This window comes from Misgurnus anguillicaudatus, chromosome 18, assembly GCF_027580225.2.
Source record: "Misgurnus anguillicaudatus chromosome 18, ASM2758022v2, whole genome shotgun sequence".
Taxonomy (NCBI): domain Eukaryota; kingdom Metazoa; phylum Chordata; class Actinopteri; order Cypriniformes; family Cobitidae; genus Misgurnus; species Misgurnus anguillicaudatus.
Genome location: NC_073354.2, coordinates 13,583,379 through 13,606,976, shown reverse-complemented (window position 1 = coordinate 13,606,976; position 23,598 = coordinate 13,583,379). Strand labels below are relative to the sequence as shown.

The 23,598-nt window shown below is 39.9% G+C and overlaps 1 protein-coding gene across 1 annotated transcript in view; it reads left to right on the top strand.

Annotated features, from left to right (window-relative positions):
* The first annotated feature begins 1,744 nt into the window (after positions 1 to 1,744).
* The window catches only part of igfbp3 (insulin-like growth factor binding protein 3), a 29,673-nt gene continuing 7,819 nt past the window's right edge, over positions 1,745 to 23,598 (top strand). Inside the window, exons 1-3 of the mRNA XM_073855887.1 lie at positions 1,745 to 2,320; positions 10,027 to 10,303; positions 10,561 to 10,680. Of these exons, the coding sequence (XP_073711988.1) occupies positions 1,953 to 2,320; positions 10,027 to 10,303; positions 10,561 to 10,680 (765 nt within the window). The 5' untranslated portion in view covers positions 1,745 to 1,952. The remainder of the gene's footprint in view (positions 2,321 to 10,026; positions 10,304 to 10,560; positions 10,681 to 23,598) is intronic.

The following is a 23,598-nucleotide window of genomic DNA, read 5'->3' as shown; positions in this document are numbered from 1 at the left end:
CTTGTTTTCTGTGGGCCAGTCTCAACACTGGGGTCTGCAGGCAGGCCTGTAGGCCTTTATTTTCCCAAAATTGGAGCCACTGAGCTGTGCAGCCTGTACAGATTTTGTGTTATTACAGAGCAGAGGCAGGAGGGGTGTTCTGCGCCGAAGCACTCAATCCAACATCCAACCCACACTCTAATCATCTCTTACCACCCAGAGAGAAGGAGAGATAGACAGAAAGAGAGAGAGAGAGAGATGGATAGAGGGTAAGATAGATGGACAGATGAACTGACCGACCGATGGATGGATAGATGGATGCATGGATGGTTACGAATGGACAATGGAGATTCTGTATGGGCGAATGGACTGATCTCAGTACAGCAGGTGTCATGAGACTGACCACCCAAAGAGCATTTTCCACATTGTTTTGCAGTGTCCAGAAATTTCCTCTAATATTCAGTGGTGAAAGAAAGGTGGTTTGGGCCATTTTTAAAACTGCCTTGGCATGGAACAAACTATTTCCTACTATGTTGTAGTGCATACTACTGGTAACTAAGGCATGTTTTATAGACTGATGCTGTATTGGGTACCCAGTGCTTCTATTAACCTAGAAAATGTGAAAAAAATAACAACCAGTAACGTAAGTTAACCATTCTCTGCAAGCATGTAAAAAATATTTCATTGAAATTTGGCTCCCCTTGTGATGTCAAAAGGGGATAATAACGCCCCTTAACCTGCACTATCCAACCACAGCACTGCCATTTAGTGCAGAGATCAACTCATTTGCATTTTAAAGGAGAGCACATTTTTGCTCACACCTACAAAGTGGCAATTTTAACATGTTATAATAAATTATCTATATGGTATTTTGAGCTAGAACTTCACATACGTACTCTGGGGACACCAAAGATTTATTTTACATTTAAAAAGTATTGTGAAATGTTCCCTTTAAAGCAGTTATTTTCTGCTGTTATTGTAAAAATGCAAAAATGTATGGTATTTTATAGTGTTGTAGTCAAGAACACCTTAACCAAGACCAAGAACAAGACCAATACCAATGGCAAGGCCAAGTCAAGACCAAGGCCAGACCAGATTCACATAACCCTCAACCCTAAAATGTTATAATAATAAAACCATAATAAAAATTACAATAAAAATTAGAATAAATTAATAATAAAAGTCATTGCAGAAACATTGCAATGTAAGCTTTACATCCAATCAGAATAAGGATGCTATAAATTAAATCGGGCAATGCACTGGAAATTTAATGATACCCACAATCTTGACTGATTTTAATATAAACTACCAAATTCTCTAGTCTAAGACTAAGTTTGTGTTGTTATTCTGTGCACCCCTAAAGTTATCCAATAAAAATGTTTTCTAATGTCACCTTTGTAAATCACTGCACTTGCGCGTAAAACCTTAATTTTCTTTTTTTTCATTTTATCAATAAGCAGCATTTGTCGTCTATTGTGTTTTATACAACATTACTATAAGTTGCATTACCTGTGCGGAGTCAACAGGTGCCAACCACTAAACGTACGCTTGCAAAAGCATGATCTTTTGGATAAAACCCGATTCCTCTCCAAACTGTGGGACTCGAGCTTTCCAAGTGCACATAAATGCCCCATAAATGCTTAGGATAAGATTGACTGTATTTCAGTCATTGTTTCTTGCGTTGAGAGATTTCATTAGAGCTGCGCTCAGTCCCTTAAGACCGAGGACCGGTGACTACATAATTCATACCGGGGGGAGTGACTTACTGCCCGTGTCTTTCCTGCCTGCCTGTATAAAACCTGAAGTTCCCTTTAAACTCACTTACAGATGGAGAGACCCAACCGTGACAGCATAACTCAGTCTCCACACTAAAACTTGCTCTTTTTTACAGACCTGTAAGCACACATCTAGTTGACGCCGTGCACGGTTTTCCAGACCTTTACCCTCGTGTGCGCGTTCAGCCCTTCGGCTCCATGACGGGACTGTGTGCGCTCTGCCTGACCGCCCTGCTCGCAGCGTTCGCCCGGCTGGCTGAAAGCGTCAGCCCCGTGATCCGTTGCGAGCCGTGCGACGACGGAGCGCTGGTGCTGTGTAAACCGCTGCCCCGGGACTGCACCGAGAGCGTACGGGAGCCGGGTTGCGGATGCTGCATGACGTGCGCGCTCAGCGAGGGCCAGGCGTGCGGAGTGTACACGGCGCGCTGCGGTACCGGGCTGAGCTGTCTGCATCGTCCGGGGGAGATCAAACCGCTGCAGGCTCTGCTGGAGGGACGGGGAGTGTGCACGAAAGCACCAGATAAAGGGTCGGTGGGTAATCCGCTGGGACCTCAGGGACACGATAAGCGCGCTCTTAAAAATGTACATTTTAATCATTTTTTAAGTACATGTTGCTTTCTCTGACATCGAACCCTTGACCCTTGCGTTGCTAACACAATTGAGCAAACCATTTTTAGTGTCTGTTAGTTTGTGAATGTGTGGTGCATTTACAATCCTGCCAAATGTGCCATATTTCCGCGCTCATGGGCATGTTGCCATTACGCGCAGTTGCGCGCATCAGCGGGGGTTTACTCTGCTGTGCATAACGCAGTTAATATGTTGGGAATGCTGCTGCTGCGCTCATCCCCGGCTTTCCTCTCTAGAGGGGCGGGGATGTTCCTGAACAGCCTATTAAAGAGAGATGCATATACACAGCTCTTGACAGTGCATTGCTGTTTGCTTACCTATTGCATTTAACGTTGCGCGTGTGTATGTAACATCTCCATACAGTGATCACTGGTTTACCGGCATGACACAGCGACCTCTGGTAACAGGCAGTCGTCAAGAAGTCCAGCCACCGTGAGACAGACACACTACCGCCGTTGTTCTCTCCTGCTCGAGTTTCAAGGCCTCTCTATGCTGTTTTATGTGTGTGGTGAGAGAGCCAGAGATGGAGAGAGAAACAGCTCTGTGTATCTGTGTGTGTGCGCGCACTAAAATTTGGGCTCACCAACCCAATCGTTAAGAATGCCACATTCGTTTATATTTAGTCCATCCGGAGAAGCGGAGATCACTGTTTTCAAAATGATGCTCCGCTGCTTAGCTTAGGAACTCTTGAGGTCTCCATTGAGAGTATCAAAACACAACCTAAAAAAAATTGGTGTAATTGACCAAGCATTGTAGCAAAGGAATTGACCTAATGAATGAAATACCGTAGAGACCCCCATCTGTCAAATCACTGATTGTTCTCCTGTACAGTACAAATGCAATCATGGGAACTTTTTCTTGCACCCAGGCCAAAACATTCATCCAAGTGAATTCCTTAAGAGTAGGGAAGACTCTAGACACATGCACACGCACATGCATAGACACAGATCCACAATAAGTGGCATTCTCAGTCGTAACTGACGTCAAGCCTGCCCAAGTGAATTCGTTTTTACCCTCTCTTGTTATTTGAAAGAGCCGCAGTGGTGTGTTGAAGCTATCAACCATGACATTGTCACACACACAAAGGCTATTGTTAGGAGCCAGAGTCACTTTTAAAAAGCAGTTTGGGGGCGCCAACTGTTTTACAGTACTGCTTTACCTCATGTTTCTCTCTCCGCTGCCCTTTCATTTCAGCCTGTGCTGCTGTTCAATGCTGCTTTCCCATCATACCACACTTTATGGTAATTACACACTTCTGGCCAACCAGAGAGCAGGCCTTCATTGCCGTGGTGTGTGTGGCTCCACCCCGCTGTGGGCTTTGCCACACATGAATTATGATATTTTTGCAGGGTTTGATTGGTCTGGTAGTAGTGTGGCCCAGCGTGGTTCTGGGTGGCAACAGTGGCAAAGAGAAACGAAGATGAAAGATTATGAGGTTATGAGTTATGACGTTGTTTGTGCGCGTGCAGTTATATCAGAAGAGGCGGATCCGTAATGAGATCCACCTGCTGCGGGCCACTATTGGCGAAAACACGTAATTGCGATGCCGCCTCGAGTGCGGTCAGTCACTCTCATTTATATGCCCGCGGCATATCTGTATCTTCCTCTTGGCATGTTTTAAGCTCTCATTCACACTGACGGTTAAATAGTTTGCTTGGTTGGGTTTGAACAAACACGTGAGGTTGAGTGATTTTAAAACAGGCTACTGAACAGCCATAAAAAGTTGTAAAAGTTTACATTGGGGTTAAACTTTGATATTTTCCAAGTTCCTGAATAAGATGGTCCTCGATTGTGCTCCTCTATCTTAGATTTGTTTACGCAAGCGTGATCGTGGGTCATGCAGGCAGGGGAAAGCAGGAATCAACATGTTCCACGTGCTGAGGGTCATCATTATGTGCTGTCATTGCAATTACTTAATTTGTTTGAGTTGTTTTGTTGCCGATGTCCCTGTTGTTGTTGTTGTTGATGATGTTGTTGATGTTGATGTTATGTCATCTCCAATGAAGGCATGGTTTCATTCTGGTTTGGAGTACAGCTGCCATGGTTACAGAAGAGTGTTTGGTGTGCCACAAGTGTGCGCGCACACACACACACACACACACACACACACACACACACACACACACACACCACACACACACACAACACACACACACACACAGAGAGAGAGAGAGAGAGAGAGAGAGAGAGAGAGAGAGAATCTGTTTTCGCTTAACTTTCCTTTCTGCTAAACTCTGTCCACAATTTTTACAAATCTTCACATTATTTCAGTCCTTCTTTTTGACTTAACCATGTTTGACTTCCTATCTGGAACTTTGCAATGCCAGATCTTTTGATATCAACCACCACCCTATCCCCAATTGTGTCTTTGCTAAGCAAGAGTCATCCTAGCTGGAACCAAATACTTTTGGAAGAATGCCATTGCCCCATAAGAAAGAAAAATTACAGATGAGATCCTTTTAATATCTTTATCATTTATTATCAGTGAGATTAAATGCAAAGCAAATGGGAAGTATTGTTTAAGACTCCTGAGAAAAGACCCAGAAATCTTTATGTGCTTACCTAAATTTTATTGCAAGTTGTATAAGGCGTATAACTGTGCATGTCAAATATACATTTGATCTTGAAATACCTCACAAATAAAAAACTGAGCTCAGATTTACCAAGTCCGCAATCAAAAGTCAATATTATTGTTGAAGATAGAACATGAACTCAAACATATTTCATCAAGTTCCATCTTTGGGTAATCCAGATGTATTTTTCCACAATACATTTATTTATAGCTCCATACATACTTGTGTCTTCCAGATGTGTAAAGAGTAAACCATCTTTAAAGGCGGGGTGCATCACTTTGGAAAAGGGAGTCAGGCTGAGTACCAAAGCACACTTGTTGTAGCCAATTGGCAGTGGGGCGTGTCTACTAACCAACATCGTTGCCTGGGTTGTGTATGTGTGGGGCGGGTCTATCAAAAGACGGTACAGATTCTATTGGGGTAGGGGCGTGTTTGTTTAGGTGATTTCAATTGTAAAAATTGGCTTTTAGAGATCATGCACCCCGCCTTTAAATGCAGATATCTTATTGCAAAAACGAGTCTATTTGACCCATTTCAGTACTGCTTGAATAAAAGTCCTAAAGTATCTTATATTAAAGGTATAGGCTAAAAAAATGCACAATAGTTCATCACGTACATGTCAATGTACAAGAAGAAAGATAATAGAGCTAAAACCTAACACCTCAATGTTGAAGTTAAACAAGATTTACACAACAGACAACAACTTTCTAAAGAATCTCATCAATCTAAATATTGATGAAATAATATTAAGTACAGTAAAAAAGTCACAATTCACTGTCACTGTGTATCAGTTATTAATATTTTGTTGATCGTCTTTTGTTTTTTTTCTATTAAAAAAGCCATTGGGCCTTGGGACTTTCAAAAGGACTCTTAAGCTTTGTTGTCTGTTCAGTAGTCCCTATGTAACAGATGACACAATTTAATAAATGTAATAAAAAGCGTTTGCAAATGTTTTTTTTTTTACAAAATCCAAAAAAATATCTGCAGTCTGAACCAATAAAGTGTCTTACTTAACGTTAAAATACTAAACTATCTAATACATTTTTCTAAAAGTGATTTTGGAGCACACAAGTTTCACAGCGTTGCGCGGATCGTCCGGTTGCCGCGGTGCAGGTGCGCGGACAATCTCCCTGCTGAAAAAAACAGCATCAAACCAGCATGGACCAGCATGGGAATTATGCTGGTCTATGCTGGTTTAGCTGGTGGTCACAGCATACCAGCACCAAAACACAACATATGCTGGTATGACCAGCATGGGATGCTGGTGCTAATGCTGGTTAAGCTGGTGCTAATGCTGGTTTGTTGCTGGTTTAGCTGGTGCTAATGCTGGTGCTGATGCTGGTTTGATGCTGGTTTAGTTGGTGTTCACTAGCAGACCAGCACCAAAACACAACATATGATGGTCTTGCTGGTATGCTGTTTTTTTCAGCAGGGCTGTTTGTTTTTTAATCATACATGTTAAATCACTGATGTCATATGATACGCTGGTCTACAAAGCTCAACGCGACGTCAAACACGCACCCAGTCTTTACTACCACAGGCGCTTGTAACACTAAACAGACATCCAAATGCGCCATAACCACAGAAAAAATAAATAAATAAACCCACGAGCGAGCTACCAGTAGCTCGCGAGCGACTTGTTGGGGACCCCTGATATAGAATAAATAAAAATATAAATAAATTTATACAACAGTTCTTTCTGGTTCTCGAATCTGATTGGCTAAGAGCTATACGATATTGTACTGATAACGGCACTGTAACCGCTTCACCTTTCGTATTATTCCGCCACCTAGTGAATGGAGGTCCTAAGCAGGCTCATCTCTGAATGGAAAAACACAGACGCGCTGTGTGAATCACTCTCCGTGTGTGTGTCTCATTAGTTTACTAGCTCATAAATCAGTCTGTGAATCCCCAATCAGAAGTATTATTCCGTCAAAGATCAGCGCTCTTGGATGTTACGTTAAAGTTAATGGGAGAAATGTCTTGTCACATCGTGTGGATGATTAACACTTGGAAAGAGGAATATAAACACTCGTTTTTTTCTGGAGCTATATCTTTTATCAGAACGCGAAAACACCGTGGAACTGAAGGTAAGCCCCGCAGCTTTTAAATGTGGACATTGATCATTTACTTTATCGTGACGTGACTATTAAAACATATTATGAGATATCGCCACTGATATATAAGCAGCATGCAAGAACATCTCTCTGACACTTATAAAAAACCGTTTTGTATAGTACTGACAAGAACAAAGTTTAATAATAATAATCGAGTGCTCGTATCGCGTTAAGAATAAATGAGAAAGCAATAGTAACGTTTCACAAGTATAGTTTTATTGACTTTTACCTCGCGCCAAAACAATAACAACACAAAAGACACTAAATATGAATAAAAAAACAAGTACAAGTTTGATCATGACACCAAATACTGCTGATTTGATCTCATTTTGACGATCATAAACAAACAAGGCCAACATGAGAGCCAGGGAATCCCTTTCAGAAATGTAGCCCAGAGAGGGCGGTGGTCAGCGGGGCGAGTGAACACTGATGTCCGCTCATGCTTTGGTTCTCATTTGTACCGAATCTCACTAAGCAAACGTTCAAACAGGCGCTATCTTTACTAATCGACTGCAGATTTAAATATAATACAGATACATTCTCGACTGAACTAATCTTAAAACTACACTTTGTGACCAAGAAACGGTAATATAAAGAAACGGCTTTTCCGTCCATTGAGTTGTTATGAGCTTCAAAGCAGCCGAAAGTTTTACCTGTCATTCTGGCCGCCCTCAAATCCGTGGCGGAAGAAGTAGTTCTCAAACAAAGAGGCTTTTAAAATAACTCCGTTGTTGTTTTCTAGTTTTCGTTTTTCAAACGTGTGCCGTCGAACTGTTGTATAAAAGCAATATCGCTCTCGGAGTCGTGCGACACAGCTCTATATCATCACGGCCGCGACTGCCTCCGGCACTCGGCCTGCGGCCTCGTGCCTCTGGCCTAATCACAGCCGTGATGATATAGAGCTATATCACACTCCTACTCGAGCGATATTGCTTAAATATATACACGTGTAAATGTTTCTTAAATACATACACGAAGGTTTGTGTGTTATTTTTGTTTATATATATATGTTTATATATATGTATAATAATTACACATAGCACACATCACTTTTATTTTGTATGTGATTAATCGCGATTAATCTTTGCCCATTTTCAAGATAAATTTAAAGGGGCCATGGCATGAAAATCTGACTATTTCCATGTTTAAGTGCTAATATTGGGTCCCCAGTGCTTTTATCAACCTAGAAAATGTGAAAAAGATCAACCCAGTAACTTAGTTTTGGTAAACCATTCTCTACAAGCACATGAGAAAATAGGTCGTTGAAATTTGGCTCTCCTTATGATGTCATAAGGAGTTCTTATTATAATAATACCACCCCTTAATATGCACTATCCAATCACATCACTGCCATTTAGTGCAGAGAAAAGGAGAGAGAGAAAATAATTCACAGCACAATTGAGTTTCAATTGCAACAAACCGCTCATTTGCATTTAAAAGGACACACCCAAAATGGCACATTTTTGCACACACCTACAAAGTGGCAATTTTAACATGCAATAATAAATTATATGTGGGGTATTTTAAGGTAAAACTTCACATATGTGCTCTGGGGACACTCTCCTTCTGCCTTGGTTGACAGTTTTGCCCCCAAACTCATGGCATTGGTTATGCCAATATAAAAAAATTAAACCCTTTAGGCAACCCAGCAACAAGTTCTTTTGAAAAATTTAGCTTTACAAATACTTAATCTCTCTTCCTGTTTTTGTCAATCGTTTTCCATCTTTAATGGCCTGTTTTGTTTCTGTTTCTCTAAATATCTTCTCTTGTGCTCCAGCTGTTTATTGGTCTCTCATTCCTGCGAGAGCTCTGGTTTGTTATGTACTGCCGGAGAGTGGATATTTATTTTACAGACAAGCGCTGTAAAACCCCCAAAAGGACAGCATGTTTAAAGAATACCATAATTCATCTTCTCCCTCCCTTCTTACCAGGCATTTGTTGAAGCTGACAAATGCATTTCTCATCGGACCATTTAATGTTGTTCGGCTGCATTTGCTTGGATTTGGGAAACTACAATGTGGTTAGTGAAAAGAGATTAGAGTGCAGCTTGGGACATTGTGTTTCAAGCCTTCGCATTTCGCCAAATGTATGAAGCATTACTATGTTTGAGCATATTTAATAGGTGGTATCCATAAGATGACACCTGCAATGTATTTCCTAATAAAATAACTGGTCAAAAATGGTCCCTAGCTGTCACTTGGGCAGTACCCTTTAAAAAAGTCCTAGTATGTACCATTTAGGTACAGATGTATGTACCAATATGTACCTTTGCAGTACAATGCACTTAACTAACATGAAGTCTTCAGGTGCAAAGATGTACTTTTTAAGAGGGTACTGCCCCAGTGACAGCTAGGGACCATATTTGTACAAAGCAAACCCAGCACGAGACCATTTACACTAAATACACACCAATGTTTCCATTGAATAGGTTTTATGTGCATTATCAGAAAAGTCTTAACTAAGTACCGAGAGGAAAGCATGTAATGTTTGCTGGTCAGACTAATATACTGGACCATGTTAGTGGAAGCAGGCGAATGCTTCGTCCTGCTGCCGTATTTGGTTTCTGGGTTTCGGGTCAGGTGGTCTTGTCCTGTCTCTAATGATTCTAACTTGGGCACTATAAATACTCTCACTCTTTCACTCCCCCCATATCTCTTTCTTCTTTGCTGCCTTATTTCAAATGTGCCTTAACACACAAGGTAAAAAGCCTATTTTTGGATTTATAGGTTAATGCAATTCATTTTGTTGTAATTCTAAAATGCATTTATACAAATAAAATCCTTGATACAAAACTGTCAAATCCCAAAGGATACTAAAGATCACAGTGAACCATTTGACTAGTCATACGTGTGTTTTACTAGGTCATCTAGACTGTATGTATACATTTATAGTTTGAAAAGTCAATTTTGAAAATCGGTAGCGTTATCACCCCTCTCATCCTCATCATTCAGATAACCCTGATGAGGAAGGAGAGGAACATATCTCCAATGGTACCCGGATAACAGGCGCTGTGGCAACTGATGTGGTCCATCACACCACCGTTGTTTCCAGAGACACGCAGGGAGGGCAGAGGACCGCACCAGAGCCCAAAAGTTCACAACACAACAGTAAACAGATGATGATCCAAAAAGATCAAGATAAGAAGTCCCAAAGCTATAAAGTGGAACCGTCCAATGGGGTCCATACAGATATACACAACTTCAGTCTGGAGTCAAAAAGAGAAACTGAATATGTAAGTAATGTACGCTGTTAGAACAAAAATGTCAAAGAAATGTCCCTAGCTGTCACTGGGACAGGTACAGATATGAATATATTTGAGGTACTTCTGAGGTACATGAACTTAGGTGGAAAGGTGTACTTGTGTAATTGAAAGGGTACTGCCCAAGTGGGCCATTTTTATGGCAGTAAACTAGAGATTTCTCAAATCGTTTATTAAGTTTGTAGGTCAAACATTGTCTGTAACAGCTTTTGTGGCATGCATTTGTTCAGGGCCCGTGCCGTCGGGAGATGGAGAGCGTTCTGAAGAGTTTTAAGATCTCAAACGTGCTGAACCCAAGAGGCTTCCGCATTCCAAACTGTGACCAAAAGGGTTTCTACAAGAAAAAACAGGTAATTAGCTTTTACCCAAGTTAATGTGCTCTTCTTCTCCACATGCCTTTTATTTTAAGTACCTTACATTACACCAATTACAGGGCCTATACCCCATGCGGGCCATACTTTGCCCAAGGGGAAGTCAGAGATACTATTTTTAGTCATCCTTACTTGAGACAAAACATACAAGCTGTGCGTTATCAGCTCAGATCTTTAAAGCATTATTCTACCATTCATCTGCAGGATAACAGTAGCTGCTATGGCAACCGTAGCAAAACAGTATCTGAAAAAGTTTGTGTTTGTGTGTGTGGTGGGGTAATCCGGGTGAGGGCCTATTTGTATCCGCATGCTGGTACATGAAAATATGTGTGGTTTCCTCATTTGACAATTGAGCATCAGTGCATCCGAACAAGAGAAGGAAGTTGGGAAAAGGAATTCTTGGAAATCTGTGAGTCACCAACAAACCCCCTTATTAAAGGCATGAGTCAAAAGGCCCACATCAATGGCCCTAATGAGATTCGGTAAAATTGAGGTAGACAGATTTTTTTGTTGGCCTTATACAATGGCAAACCATTTCAAGTACGGCATGCAGTACTTGGGCGATACTAAACAATACCAAGGGCACTTTGAAAGGGTGAAAACATTGATGCGAGGGAAAGTTTGGACACACACACTCGCATTTTGCCAACTATAAAACTACAAAAGTTCTCTTGCGATTATTATGTAAGTGCATAGTAGCTTTCATAGTTGCTCAGTCTCATGGCAATTCGTAACTGTTTTACAAGGTGGTTGATTCGTATGAATGATCTCATTAAATGCATTTTGTGCATTTTAGTAATTTTAGCTTTAATCCTAGTGACAATGGCCCTCATTTATCATTCTTGCGTAGAAACGGGCGTATATGTTGGCGTAAGATTATGCTTACACTCCTCTCACCGCCTGATTTATGAAGCTGTGCGTATTTTTGATATTCAGGTGTAAGCAATACCTTCATAAATGCCGCGGCTGAAAACGATCGTCATTAGAATAACACGCCCATATAAATTCAAGTCTCCGCTTCCCTCACGCCCTCATTTTAAACCATTGACACACGAAAGACGGCAAAGAAGAGAAACCGGGGAAGTGGAATAAACAAAATTGTTTTATTTGGGAGTTTAAAGAGTGGGATAAAAGACACATTAATAATTGCATGACAATTTATAATATTTGTATTATTATTTTTATTATTAATGATGCTTATTGATATTTAGAAGAATAATTATTTATTATTATTATTATTTACTGTTGTCTACATCTAAATTCTATGTCTGCTTAATGGGTCGGTTAAGTTTTTTTCAAATAATATTTTAAAATGATGTAGTAACTTTTGTAGTGTGTTGTTCTGTATTTACATACAGTAGTTTGTTATCTAGATACAGTTTGATACGGAGCTCCGGATATAATTCAAATTAACAATTTGTTTCCACGACATCCACATGTTTTACTAGGCTAATTCATAATTTGAAGTAATAATAATTGTAATAGTAATTACGAAATATTATAATAATTAATTCCAAGGAACAAACTGTTGAATATTGGGAACGAATTTTATATTTATGGCCATACTTTAGACTAAATAAGAAAAAGAAGTGTCCATAATGTAGCATAAAAGCAACCATGATTTTGTCCGCATGTCATCATGATCGGATTTATGGCTCCATTCAACACAAACATTTTACTTTACCTATTCATGTGTAGCTATTTATTTATCATCGAATGGTATGTAACTAGCTTACCTTTTGATGCATTATTACCATGTTTTCGTAGCACATCCTTGTGCTTTCTTGCAATGTGCTGCTTCAGATTCCAGGATGAATATTTGCTAACTTTTACAGTCTCTCCGCACTCCCTTTCAATGTTTTCTTCCTGTCCAATCTTAACTTTGATTTTTACTTTACATTTATGTATAAGGCTTAAATTCCATAACTTATTGCTAGACGTTTTTACAGATTCTCGAACTAGCAAATTATCAAAGGGCGTTCTGGGTTCAACGCGCGGTGCTGAGCGAGCGGAATTTTCGGAAAAAGGCGCTCTGATGGTATTACCGCACCGCTTAACGCTCCGCTTACGTGCTCTGCCCTCAAACGGCTCGCAACTTAAGGAATATATATGCATACAAATCAAATGCTTTGGTAAAGTCACACAAATTAAACATTGAAGTTCATGTTGCAAAAAAAACTTAATTTATAATTACTATGTTGTTGTTGTTTTTTTTTACAGTGGGTCATAATATATCATATACTATTTTAGTTTGTCAGTGCGTTTTGTTGTGTTAGGATTTTATTTCTGTACATTTCCTTACTCAAAACGTGCGTACACCACCTCCTGAGCTGGCGTAGGATTTGAGCATGCCGCACGCCCATATTGATAAATCTCAAAGTCACCGTGGTTTTGGGTGTACGCCAGGTGTATGCTGGAAATTTGGTGTACGCACTTTTGATAAATGAGGGCCAATGAGTTTAGGGGCATGGTTAAGCCTGGAGTTTAGTCTGTCTCCTGGGCTACATACTACCTTCTCCTGTAGGTGCATGCACAAACTACGCAAAGTACGCAGGGTTTTAAAGGGCACCTATGGTCCGATTCACGTTTTTACATTTCCTTTGGTGTGTAGGTGTGTATTATGTTAACAATATGCAAAATGGACTACAACAAAACATGGATTGTAGGCAACAGTTTACTTCCTGGGATTGGTGATTATCATAATTCCTCCCTCCTGGACTCACAGCCTATAAGTTAACTCCTGTTAACATTGCATTGTGAGCGAATTTTTCAAACATGCAATCACAGGCCAATCCCAACGTACAGATTAGCTGGCCAATCAGGGACACAGCGCTTTTCAAATCGATGAGTTTTGTACAAAATAAAAAAATAAACCATACTTCGCTGTGTTGTGCCAGTGTTGTGCCTGAACGAGTTCATTAAACAAAAGTTCATGAACTCATTCATATTTTGGGCGAACGTGAACTGAACGTACTGTATTCCTGCTTGATGAACATTACTGTGAACTTGTTCATTCTGGTGCTTGTGAACGGCACGTTCTTTGAGTTTAACGTCATTCAATAGGGTGCCAGATTTCTATAGTCTTCCAGGCAAAAACCTGGCTAAAACACACTGTAAACAGGCCTTAATGTGTAGTGTAAAAAACACCCAATCTGGCAACACCGTCACCAGTCAATGTTTCACGCTGCATGTGTCATCAAAACAACACTTACTCTGGACGCTGCTGAAATCCACTCACATAGTTTATCATTAAATATCATCATATTTGTCCTAAATTGTTAACGATTAACATAGGCTGCTAACGCATATTTTGGATCTTGAAATTGACTCTGACTAAGCTCACGCTATTTAACATGCACGTGCGGTGTGCAATACCTGCAAGTTGTCCTACACGCGATGCCTCGCAGCGCTTCTTGCCCGGTGTGCGACCCCCTTGAAGCCCCCAGCTAGCCTTTCAAGGTATGTGCAAGCAAATACAAAAATTAAAAGACAGTCAATGCTAATGTAAACCCTGGTTGGATAAGATTTAAAGTTGGATATGAAGATGAAATCTGAAGCATTTAGCTTCAGAGTTAAAACTTAAAATAATTGCTGTCTGTGGTTCTATATGGGGTATAATGGCAATAATTAAAAAAAATTATAATATGGGAAAAAAGAACTATAAATTCGTTCATTTTTGGAACTGTGACCTAGTTTAAATTTTTGAAATATGAACTGTGAACTGAAGTTCATGTAGAAAGTGAACGTTCCCAACACTGGAAATAGCTACTTTGTAAAATGGTTACAAATTCACACGAGATCCTTCTGTGTCATCCCACAACCACAAGCTATGTTAACACTGCATTTGCATGTGCACTTAACTTCTTGATATACGACATGTATCTTTATTGTAACTGTTTTTTGTTTCAATGGTTTGTAGATAATACATTGTAGGTAGGTTATGGTGTATAGATGATTTAGATCATCATCTCTATATGCAATTTTATATAAAATTTTATTTAATAAATAGATTTTATTTATCTATTTATAATTTTATCTTAGAAAATTCATACTGGACAATACTGAAGCCACTCTGAAAGGCAGAGATCAAGAGGGTGTTTTTAAAAATGCAATGTTAAGGGCGAAAAAGAGATTTGCAATTGATGTAAAACACATGCCAAAGCTGCAGGGTATGGAATCTACCTATCTGCTATTGCCTGTGCAAGAATGAACTGACACTAATTTACCCGCACACGTTTAGATAGCATGTGGTTCTACTAAACATGTAGGTCCATTGAAGGGACTGGGGGTGTTTGGGGTGGGAGACCGGCTGTGCTCGAGGGTTCTCTGTACCTTTGGTCGGAACGACAGTGATGATAGGTTAAGGCTGGATATCTGAAAAAGCACATTCAGCAAACCCTTAAGGTGAGAGATGAAGGACTTGCAGATGGTTTGCATAAAAAACAAAGAGATGCTAGAGCCTTTTAGTGGCACCTGCAACAAATAAAGAAGCGCTCAAGAACATAGACTAGCGGTTAGTGCACGTGCTTTGACACTTTGAGCCTGGGTCCTTTGGCGTGAGTGTAAATCCGGCTCGTGACATTCCTCGATCTTTTTTTCCATACCCCCTCCATCATTTCCTGTCCTCTGCGCACTCTTCTGTATGTGATTAACTATCATGTGGCCATCTTAAAATTTATGGAGTCCTGTGAGAATCGTGGCATCTTAAAGACTTGCAGAGTTGCAGTTAATCTATTTTGCCATTTTGAAACTTTTTCTTGCCATACGCTTTATAAGAAACTGTATTTTGCATTATTATTTGCATTATTTTGTTTACATGATAATGGAATTATTGAGATTTAAATATTTGTGCCACAGACTATTGTATTTCCGGTAGCATCAGATATAAGATAATAATATTTTGCTCTTCATATTTCCTGCAGTTCGAATTGGTCAGATCTTTTTTATTTGTTTTAAATGGCTTAGTATATTGTAATTATAAGACCACATTTACGATACATTTACACGGGACAAAAGCGTTAACGCTTGACGGAAGGCTTGGCTGAAACGTGGAAACAGCCAATCACATTGGCCGCAACACATGCTCTGGTCTTCCATAAACATAATTGGCTGGCTCTGCCTAGGTTATTTGTATAAGGCAATCTGATTGGCTGACACACGCGTTCCCGCTTGAAAAGTTGAGAAATGTTGTCACCCATTCAAAGTGAATGGGAAGCATTAACGCTTACGCCCCGTGTGAACGTACCGTTACACTGCCTGTTTGTAGTGACTCAAGTGATCAGATATGACCCATGGATGTGTAAGCTGGAAAAAAGCACATATATGTTGTTCAAATTTTCAGTCCATATATTTTGGTGCATATCCGATTAGACATACTCACTGTCTATAGACGGTTTCAGCAGTAACAACATAAACAAACGGCTTTCGTGGAACACACGTAATTTCCAGTAAATTCAGCTAAGGATCAATAACAACAAAGTCATTTTAGAGTACTTTATTTCTGATAACAAACTAAATAAACAACAAGTAGATTATCTTCGTTCATATTTCATAGCTAAAGGGTATAAAAAATGACACTGAGCTAACATTACTGTGAAATGTTTCAAATTTCAATTTAGCCACTAGTCAGACCAGTAAACAAATAGAAAACCGTAAGTAAGGTTCCGACCAGACGCGTAACCGTGACACCTCATGTGCGTCCAATGAAACGTCTATTTTGTGTGTCACAACTGTTCAGAACTATATTCCCCAAAACAAAGATTTTCCTAAACACCCCTATCATTTAGTCAGAAATAGACTGTTCCAAAGTTGGTGCTTGGGTTGCGTTTATGTGACGTGACAGCATGACGTAACCAAAAAGCTACAAAAATGCGATCAGAGCGGTCAGACTGAAATGGATTTCCGGAAATGCTATATATCCTCTGGACATAGCCTGAAACGGATTAGAAAAAAAACGGATTTCATGTGGTTTTGGGCCGTTCACACCAAGCGGGCCGCACAAGCCCTGAAAAGTGAAGCCAAAACGTCTCGATCGCCCACCATTGACTTCAATGGGACTCCCCCGTGTTATTCAATGGGACTTGAGAACAACTAAACAATTTAATTACACTTCAATTATCTTTTCTGAAGCTGGTTTCTGTCATTTACTGTAGTTTTTATCACGCTGATGTAAATTCAAGTGTTTGTTTTTAAAATAAGTTTGTTTTTAGTTAGTTATTTAATGCTATAAAAACGGTGGTGTCACGTCATGATTAACAGCTGTGATATGTGCATTCTGCGAGAGCTAAGGCTGGGCCTTGCTTTCGCGACTTTACTTCCTGCTCACTACTGCGCAGGATTGGTCCCGAAATCGCTACTGCGCAGACTCAAAACCCAAGATGTCAGCGCCGTATCGGAACATTGACGGCTTCACTTTTTACTAGGGGTGTGCATTGGCACTGCCCTCACAATTCGATTCAATTACGATTCACCAGGTAACGATTCAATTCAATTCAATTCTACGATGCATTGCGAGAATTCTACACAACAAGGCAAATTTTTCATCAGTCAAGATATACCTGAGATGAGAATATTACACACAGCGTAAGTCTTTCCCCTTAACTTCGTAGAATCCGAAATGTGCCCATATGTCCGCTTTCCATGGGAAAGGGTGCGTTTTTATTTACCTATTTATCGCGGTCATCTCTCTCCACCTCAGCCATCTTGATTGTTGTTGTTATGCCCCTGGAAGTAATTGAAACTTCACAACTTTATTGTCCACTCGTGGCCAGAAAATAAATAGTGACAAAATAGATTATGGCACTTTGCTGTATCGATGCTAAATCGTGAATGCGCGCATTGCGATGCACCGCCGAATCGATTATTGTTGACACCCCGCCTTTTTACCAATGGAAGAGAGCGAACGGGCGTCGTCCATATTTTTTACAGTCTATGGTTCACACGTTCTAAATGTGATTGGATTCCAATCGGATATGCACCAAAATCGAATTTGGTCTGACAGTGTGAACAAGGTAATATACTCCAAAATTCTTTGATCGGTTTCAGGCCTCATTCATATGTGAAAATAAATCAGTGCATTCACGTCCACAATGTAAGCAGACAGATAGGATATTCCTCTGTCAAGACATGTGTCATGCATCTTGAAAATGCCACGCTGGCAAATGGCGTCAGCTCAGGTGGACAGAAGACATAACAAAAGTGTATGAGTACAAATGACTCACTAAATTTAAACCATGGCACCAAAAACAGCTACATCCTCTCCTGTATCAGGCAGCCTGGCATAAATATAGCCTCGTTTGTCTGGTAAGATCTTTTGGTTGGATCGCTGCTTGTAATAAAGGAACATCTGTGAGACATTTTGTGTCCACACATGAGACTGTCTCTAATGAAGATCAAGCCAATCAGTTTCCACTCTTCTCCATTCCAACTCTGCTTGGTTTAAACTGGAGCCCGAGTCAGAGTCGACCCTGAGATCGCAATCATCCGTATTTATTTCGGCATCACAAACAAACCCGCGCAAACCTTATGCATACATACTCACACAAGTGAACTGTAGATGTCCCGGGTGCCTGGGGGTCCCTGCGCTCCCCGGAATAAGATCTGTAATGGGAGCATTTGTGTATGGATGTGGGGGTTTGTGTGTGTCTGAAGGCCATTCCCGTGGAGAGCAGAGTCCAATCCCTGCTAATTTTAGCCTTGATTATATGAATTGGCTCAGTGTGTTGGTGGAGGCCAGGCATACTGGCCCCAGCGCCCCCACTCCCCCCTTCCCCCTGGCTTCCCAGGCCAGACTCATCTCTCACCCAGGTTACTTTAGTCCTGTGCTGTAGCTGATCTGCTGGCTCGAGAGCTCTGCAACCCAATTAAAATATCACATTGATTGATATTTTGCTAATGCTGAGTTAAAAAAAGAGAAAACTGTGCATTCTGGAATTGGTAAAAGGCTAGGACTGCAAAATAGTGCCATGAATGCCATTCACATATTGTTAAATCTGTTTATGCATTTTTTTATTTATGCAATTTTCAAAAATAATGCATTTTTTCCAGTATAAATATTTTTTTAAATAGATTTTTCTTAGCCAAGATGTTTTATCTAGTTTAACTTTAGATATTAATTTAGATTTTTTTGCTTTTTAAGTACCATTGTAGATTTAAGCATTTTTAAATATTTGTACTGGAAAAAATGTTTTATTCATTGATGGCTTCTGTAACATACACATGTTGTATTGTCATGTTGAATTCACATGCATTCAGTCCCTGCATTCTGTTTGCCATTCTAGTTCACACCAAAATGATTTTATAATGATCACTACACTACACATACTACACTACAGGACAAACATACTATACTACACGTACTACACTACAGGACAAACGTACTACACATACTAGACTATAGGACAAACGTCTGCACTACATGCACCAGACACAAACACACACACACATGCCCACACTGTTCATAGTCTGGCAAAGAGTCTCATTCACATGCAGTTGCTGCATTCACATACAGTATTGTGTGTGTGTGTGTTTTATGAGTCTGTGTTTACCCTGTGGCTGCTTTTAATGCCCTTCCGCCTTCCTGCTGCCCATGAGGGCATCATTATGGGCCAAGGCTGACTGAGGCTTGCTTTGTGACACACACATATACACACACACAGTCGCACAAGCGCACACACATGCTCTCTTTCTCCCACATACACACTTACACAGGTCTGCTGTGTTACAGCCTTCAGAAGCCGCCACGCTGACAGGGTTAAGCCCCGCACCCTAAATACACCTCCCTGTCTCTCACTGATACAAACAAACACATAAAGGAGTCAATCATCAATCAAGTCACTGTGTGTTGTGAGTGTACATGCTGTTTTGTGTAAGGTATTTGACCATTCGGTCTTAATTGATAGTTAGTTTACCATGCCTTGACTATCTGTAATTTCAACCGAAAGTGAAAATGCAGTGCAGCAGAGCACTGTCAGAAAAAAATTGTCAAAAAATGGTCCTTAGCTGTGACTGCGGCGGTACCCTTTAAAAAGTACACCTTTGCAACTAAAGAGTTCATGTAAGTACCTCAGAGGTACACATCGGTATCAAAGAATTCATGTGAGTACCTCAGAGGTGCACATTGGTACCAAAAGTTCATGTGAGTACCTCAGAGGTACACATTGGTACCAAAGAGTTCATATGACTACCTCAGAGGTACACATTGGTACCAAAGAGTCCAAATGACTACATCAGAGGTACACATTGGTACCAAAAGTTCATGTGAGTACCTCAGAGGTATACATTGGTACCAAAGAATTCATATGACTACCTCAGAGGTACACATTGGTACCAAAGAGTCCAAATGACTACCTCAGAGGTACACATTGATACCAAAGAGTTCATGTGAGTACCTCAGAAGTACACATTGGTACCAAATAGTTCATATGACTATCTCAGAAGTACACATTGTTACCAAATAGTTCATATGACTATCTCAGAAGTACACATTGGTACCAAATAGTTCATATGACTATCTCAGAAGTACACATTGGTACCAAAGAGTTCAAATTACTACATGAGAGGTACACATTGGTACCAAAAGTTTATGTGAGTACCTTAGAGGTATACATTGGAACCAAAAAGTTCATATTGTACACATTGGTAGCAAAGAGTTTATGTGAGTACCTCAGAGGTACACATCGGTATCAAATAATTCATGTGAGTACCTCAGAGGTACACATTGGTACCAAAAGTTCATGTGAGTACCTCAGAGGTATACATTGGTACCAAAGAATTCATATGACTACCTCAGAGGTACACATTGATACCAAAGAGTTCATGTGAGTACCTCAGAGGTACACATTGGTACCAAAAGTTCATGTGAGTACCTCAGAGGTATACATTGGTACCAAAGAATTCATATGACTACCTCAGAGGTACACATTGATACCAAAGAGTTCATGTGAGTACCTCAGAAGTACACATTGGTACCAAATAGTTCATATGACTATCTCAGAAGTACACATTGGTACCAAATAGTTCAAATTACTACATGAGAGGTACACATTGGTACCAAAAGTTTATGTGAGTACCTTAGAGGTATACATTGGAACCAAAAAGTTCATATTGTACACATTGGTACCAAAGAGTTCATGAGAGTACCTCAGAGATACACATTGGTACCAAATAGTTCATATGACTACCTCAGAAGTACACATTGGTACCAAAGAGTTCAAATTACTACATCAGAGGTACACATTGGTACCAAAAGTTTATGTGAGTACATCAGAGGGATACAATGGAACCAAAAAGTTCATATTGTACACATTGCTACCAAAAAGTTAATGTGAGTACCCCAGAGGTATACATTGGAACCAAAAAGTTCATATTGTACACATTGGTACCAAAGAGTTCGTATGAGTAAATCAGAGATATACATTGGTACCAAAAAGTTAGTATTAGTACCTCAGAGGTACACACTGGTACCAAAGAGTTCACATGAGTACCTCAGAGGTACACATTGGTACCAAAAGTTCATGTGAGTACCTCAGAGGTACACATTGGTACCAAAAGTTCATGTGAGTACATCAGTGGTACACATTGGTGTCAAAGAGTGCATATTAGTACCTCAAAAATACCAAATGTATACATATATGTACCTAAATAGTTAATATAGGACCTTTTAAAAGGATACCCTACTGAAAAATCCAGCTAAAACCAGCATAAGCTGGTAGCTGGTTTTAGCTGGTTTAAGGTGGTTTATGCTGGTCCTCCCAGCCTGACAAAGCTGGTCATGCTGGTGGGCCAGCTGGTATTCCAGCATGACCAGCTAAGTCCAGCTAGACCAGCTTAAAATGTGACCAAAACACACCTAGACCAGCTTGCTACACCAGCAAAACCAGCGTCCTACACCAGCAAAACCAGCTAAAACCAAGCTGGAGACCAGCCAAAACCAGCTCACCAGCTTATGTTGGTCTTAGCTGGATTTTTCAGTAGGGTACTCCCCCAGTGAAAGCTAGGGACAATTTTTCTCTCTTTTTTTCTAACACGGTGGCATTATCATTGCTAATATGATATATGTGGTTATGTGAAATAGGATTTTAGACTAATGAAATTTAACAGTGGGCAGGGCTATCATTGCTTCACCATGAAAATAGTAACCTAGCGACCAAGTACTTTTTCATGGACCAAGTACTTGATTTACATGGAAGAGGTTTTACTGCTTGGTTAGTATTTTAGTGAATCCATGGCTTCAGTCGTACCATGAAGAATGCATCCTGTGTGTGTAAACATTCCCATAATGCAAAGCAGCTCAGCACCTAGTAGTTACCCAGAGAGATTAATTCATACCGGAAAAAGCAGAATCCGAACACTTATCTGTATCCTATTTATCCTATCTTATGGATAAATACTTTTTCTAAATATTTATTTATTTCTTTTACTTCTACCCTGCCATTAAGGAACCATTTTTGGTTTCTCAAAGAATTCTCCAGCAAAGTCTCTTTAGGGAAGTTGTGTCACTCGCCGACAATGTTTGCAAGTCCTATCTACTTAAATGGCAAAAATATCTTTCAAATCCCAATTACAACACATTTCTGATCATCAATTAAACCTGAAATTAACTGTACCTTAACGTTTGTTTCTTAAGCCTAAATTGCGGCATAAACATCTTTTTCGCGGTTGTTTCCGCTAATGCGCATGCGCACAGGTTGGCATTCGTCTCACGCAACTCGGTATAGAGCCCCTCCCCCAGAGAATCCTCATCCTTTATCAATTGATGATTGGTTTTTTTTACTGGAAGGTGGGACTTCCATCCCCGGAGCACCATATTGAGTGTTGCACTAGGTGTTTTCGACTTTATGCGTTGCTGCGCAGACCGATCAGTGAGGTTTGCCGTTTGTAGTCAAGGGAGGAGTTGAAAAGGTGTGCGCGTTGTTTTCTTTTGTAATCGCGAATGAAGTGAAGATGGGGAATTTGTCAAAAAACTAATCTTTTAGCAAAAGTTCCAACCAGAAACCATTTGAATATTTTAGTTGCTGTTTATGCTGTAGGCCTGAAAATAGGGGGAAACATAAGCCTTCATTATTAAAATACTAATAGAGTTTTGTCTAACGCTTATTTTCATTTTTGTTTTATTTTACATGGCACAATATAACATGTTAAGGTTATATTAAGGAGTTTTACTTGTTATAAAAACATGAATTTATAATGTTTATTAGTAGAACTTAAGGTTGGATTACATATGAAATGCACGTGATTGTTGTCATTAGTGAAGCGACCAGTCGGCCGTTCTCGAATGGGCTTTATGCCCAGCTGCATTACTTCCTAAACTTCAGCCAGCTCCTTGTTTCCTGTCTGCCATTATTGGATAAACTGATTAATCCAGGTTTGTCTGATTATTGTTGTTTTAACTACTGAGGTCAGGCACACCTGGATTAATCAGTTTGTCCAATAATGGCAGACAGGAAACAAGGAGCTGGCTGAAGTTCAGGAAGTAGTGCCGCTGGGCATAAAGCCCATTGCTCTCGCAGTACTTTAATGCCATACGTCACAGTCACCATGATTGTCATTTACAAATTGCCAAATCTGTTAATGCAATTTATTTTATATTTTTCAATTTACAAAATTAATGCATTAAAGGCTTACTTAGGAAAAATAAATAATATTCACAATAATATATATATATATATATATATATATATATATATATATATATATATATATATATATATATATATATATATATATATATATATATATTAGGGCTGTCAAAATTAACGCGTTAATAACGCGTTAACGCAAATTCATTTTAACGCCACTAATTTTATTAACGGAGATTAACGCAACGCGCAATTTCTGTTTGACCCTTGGTCCAGCCCATAGTTGAATGAACAGAGACGCAGACAAATGTGACTCTCT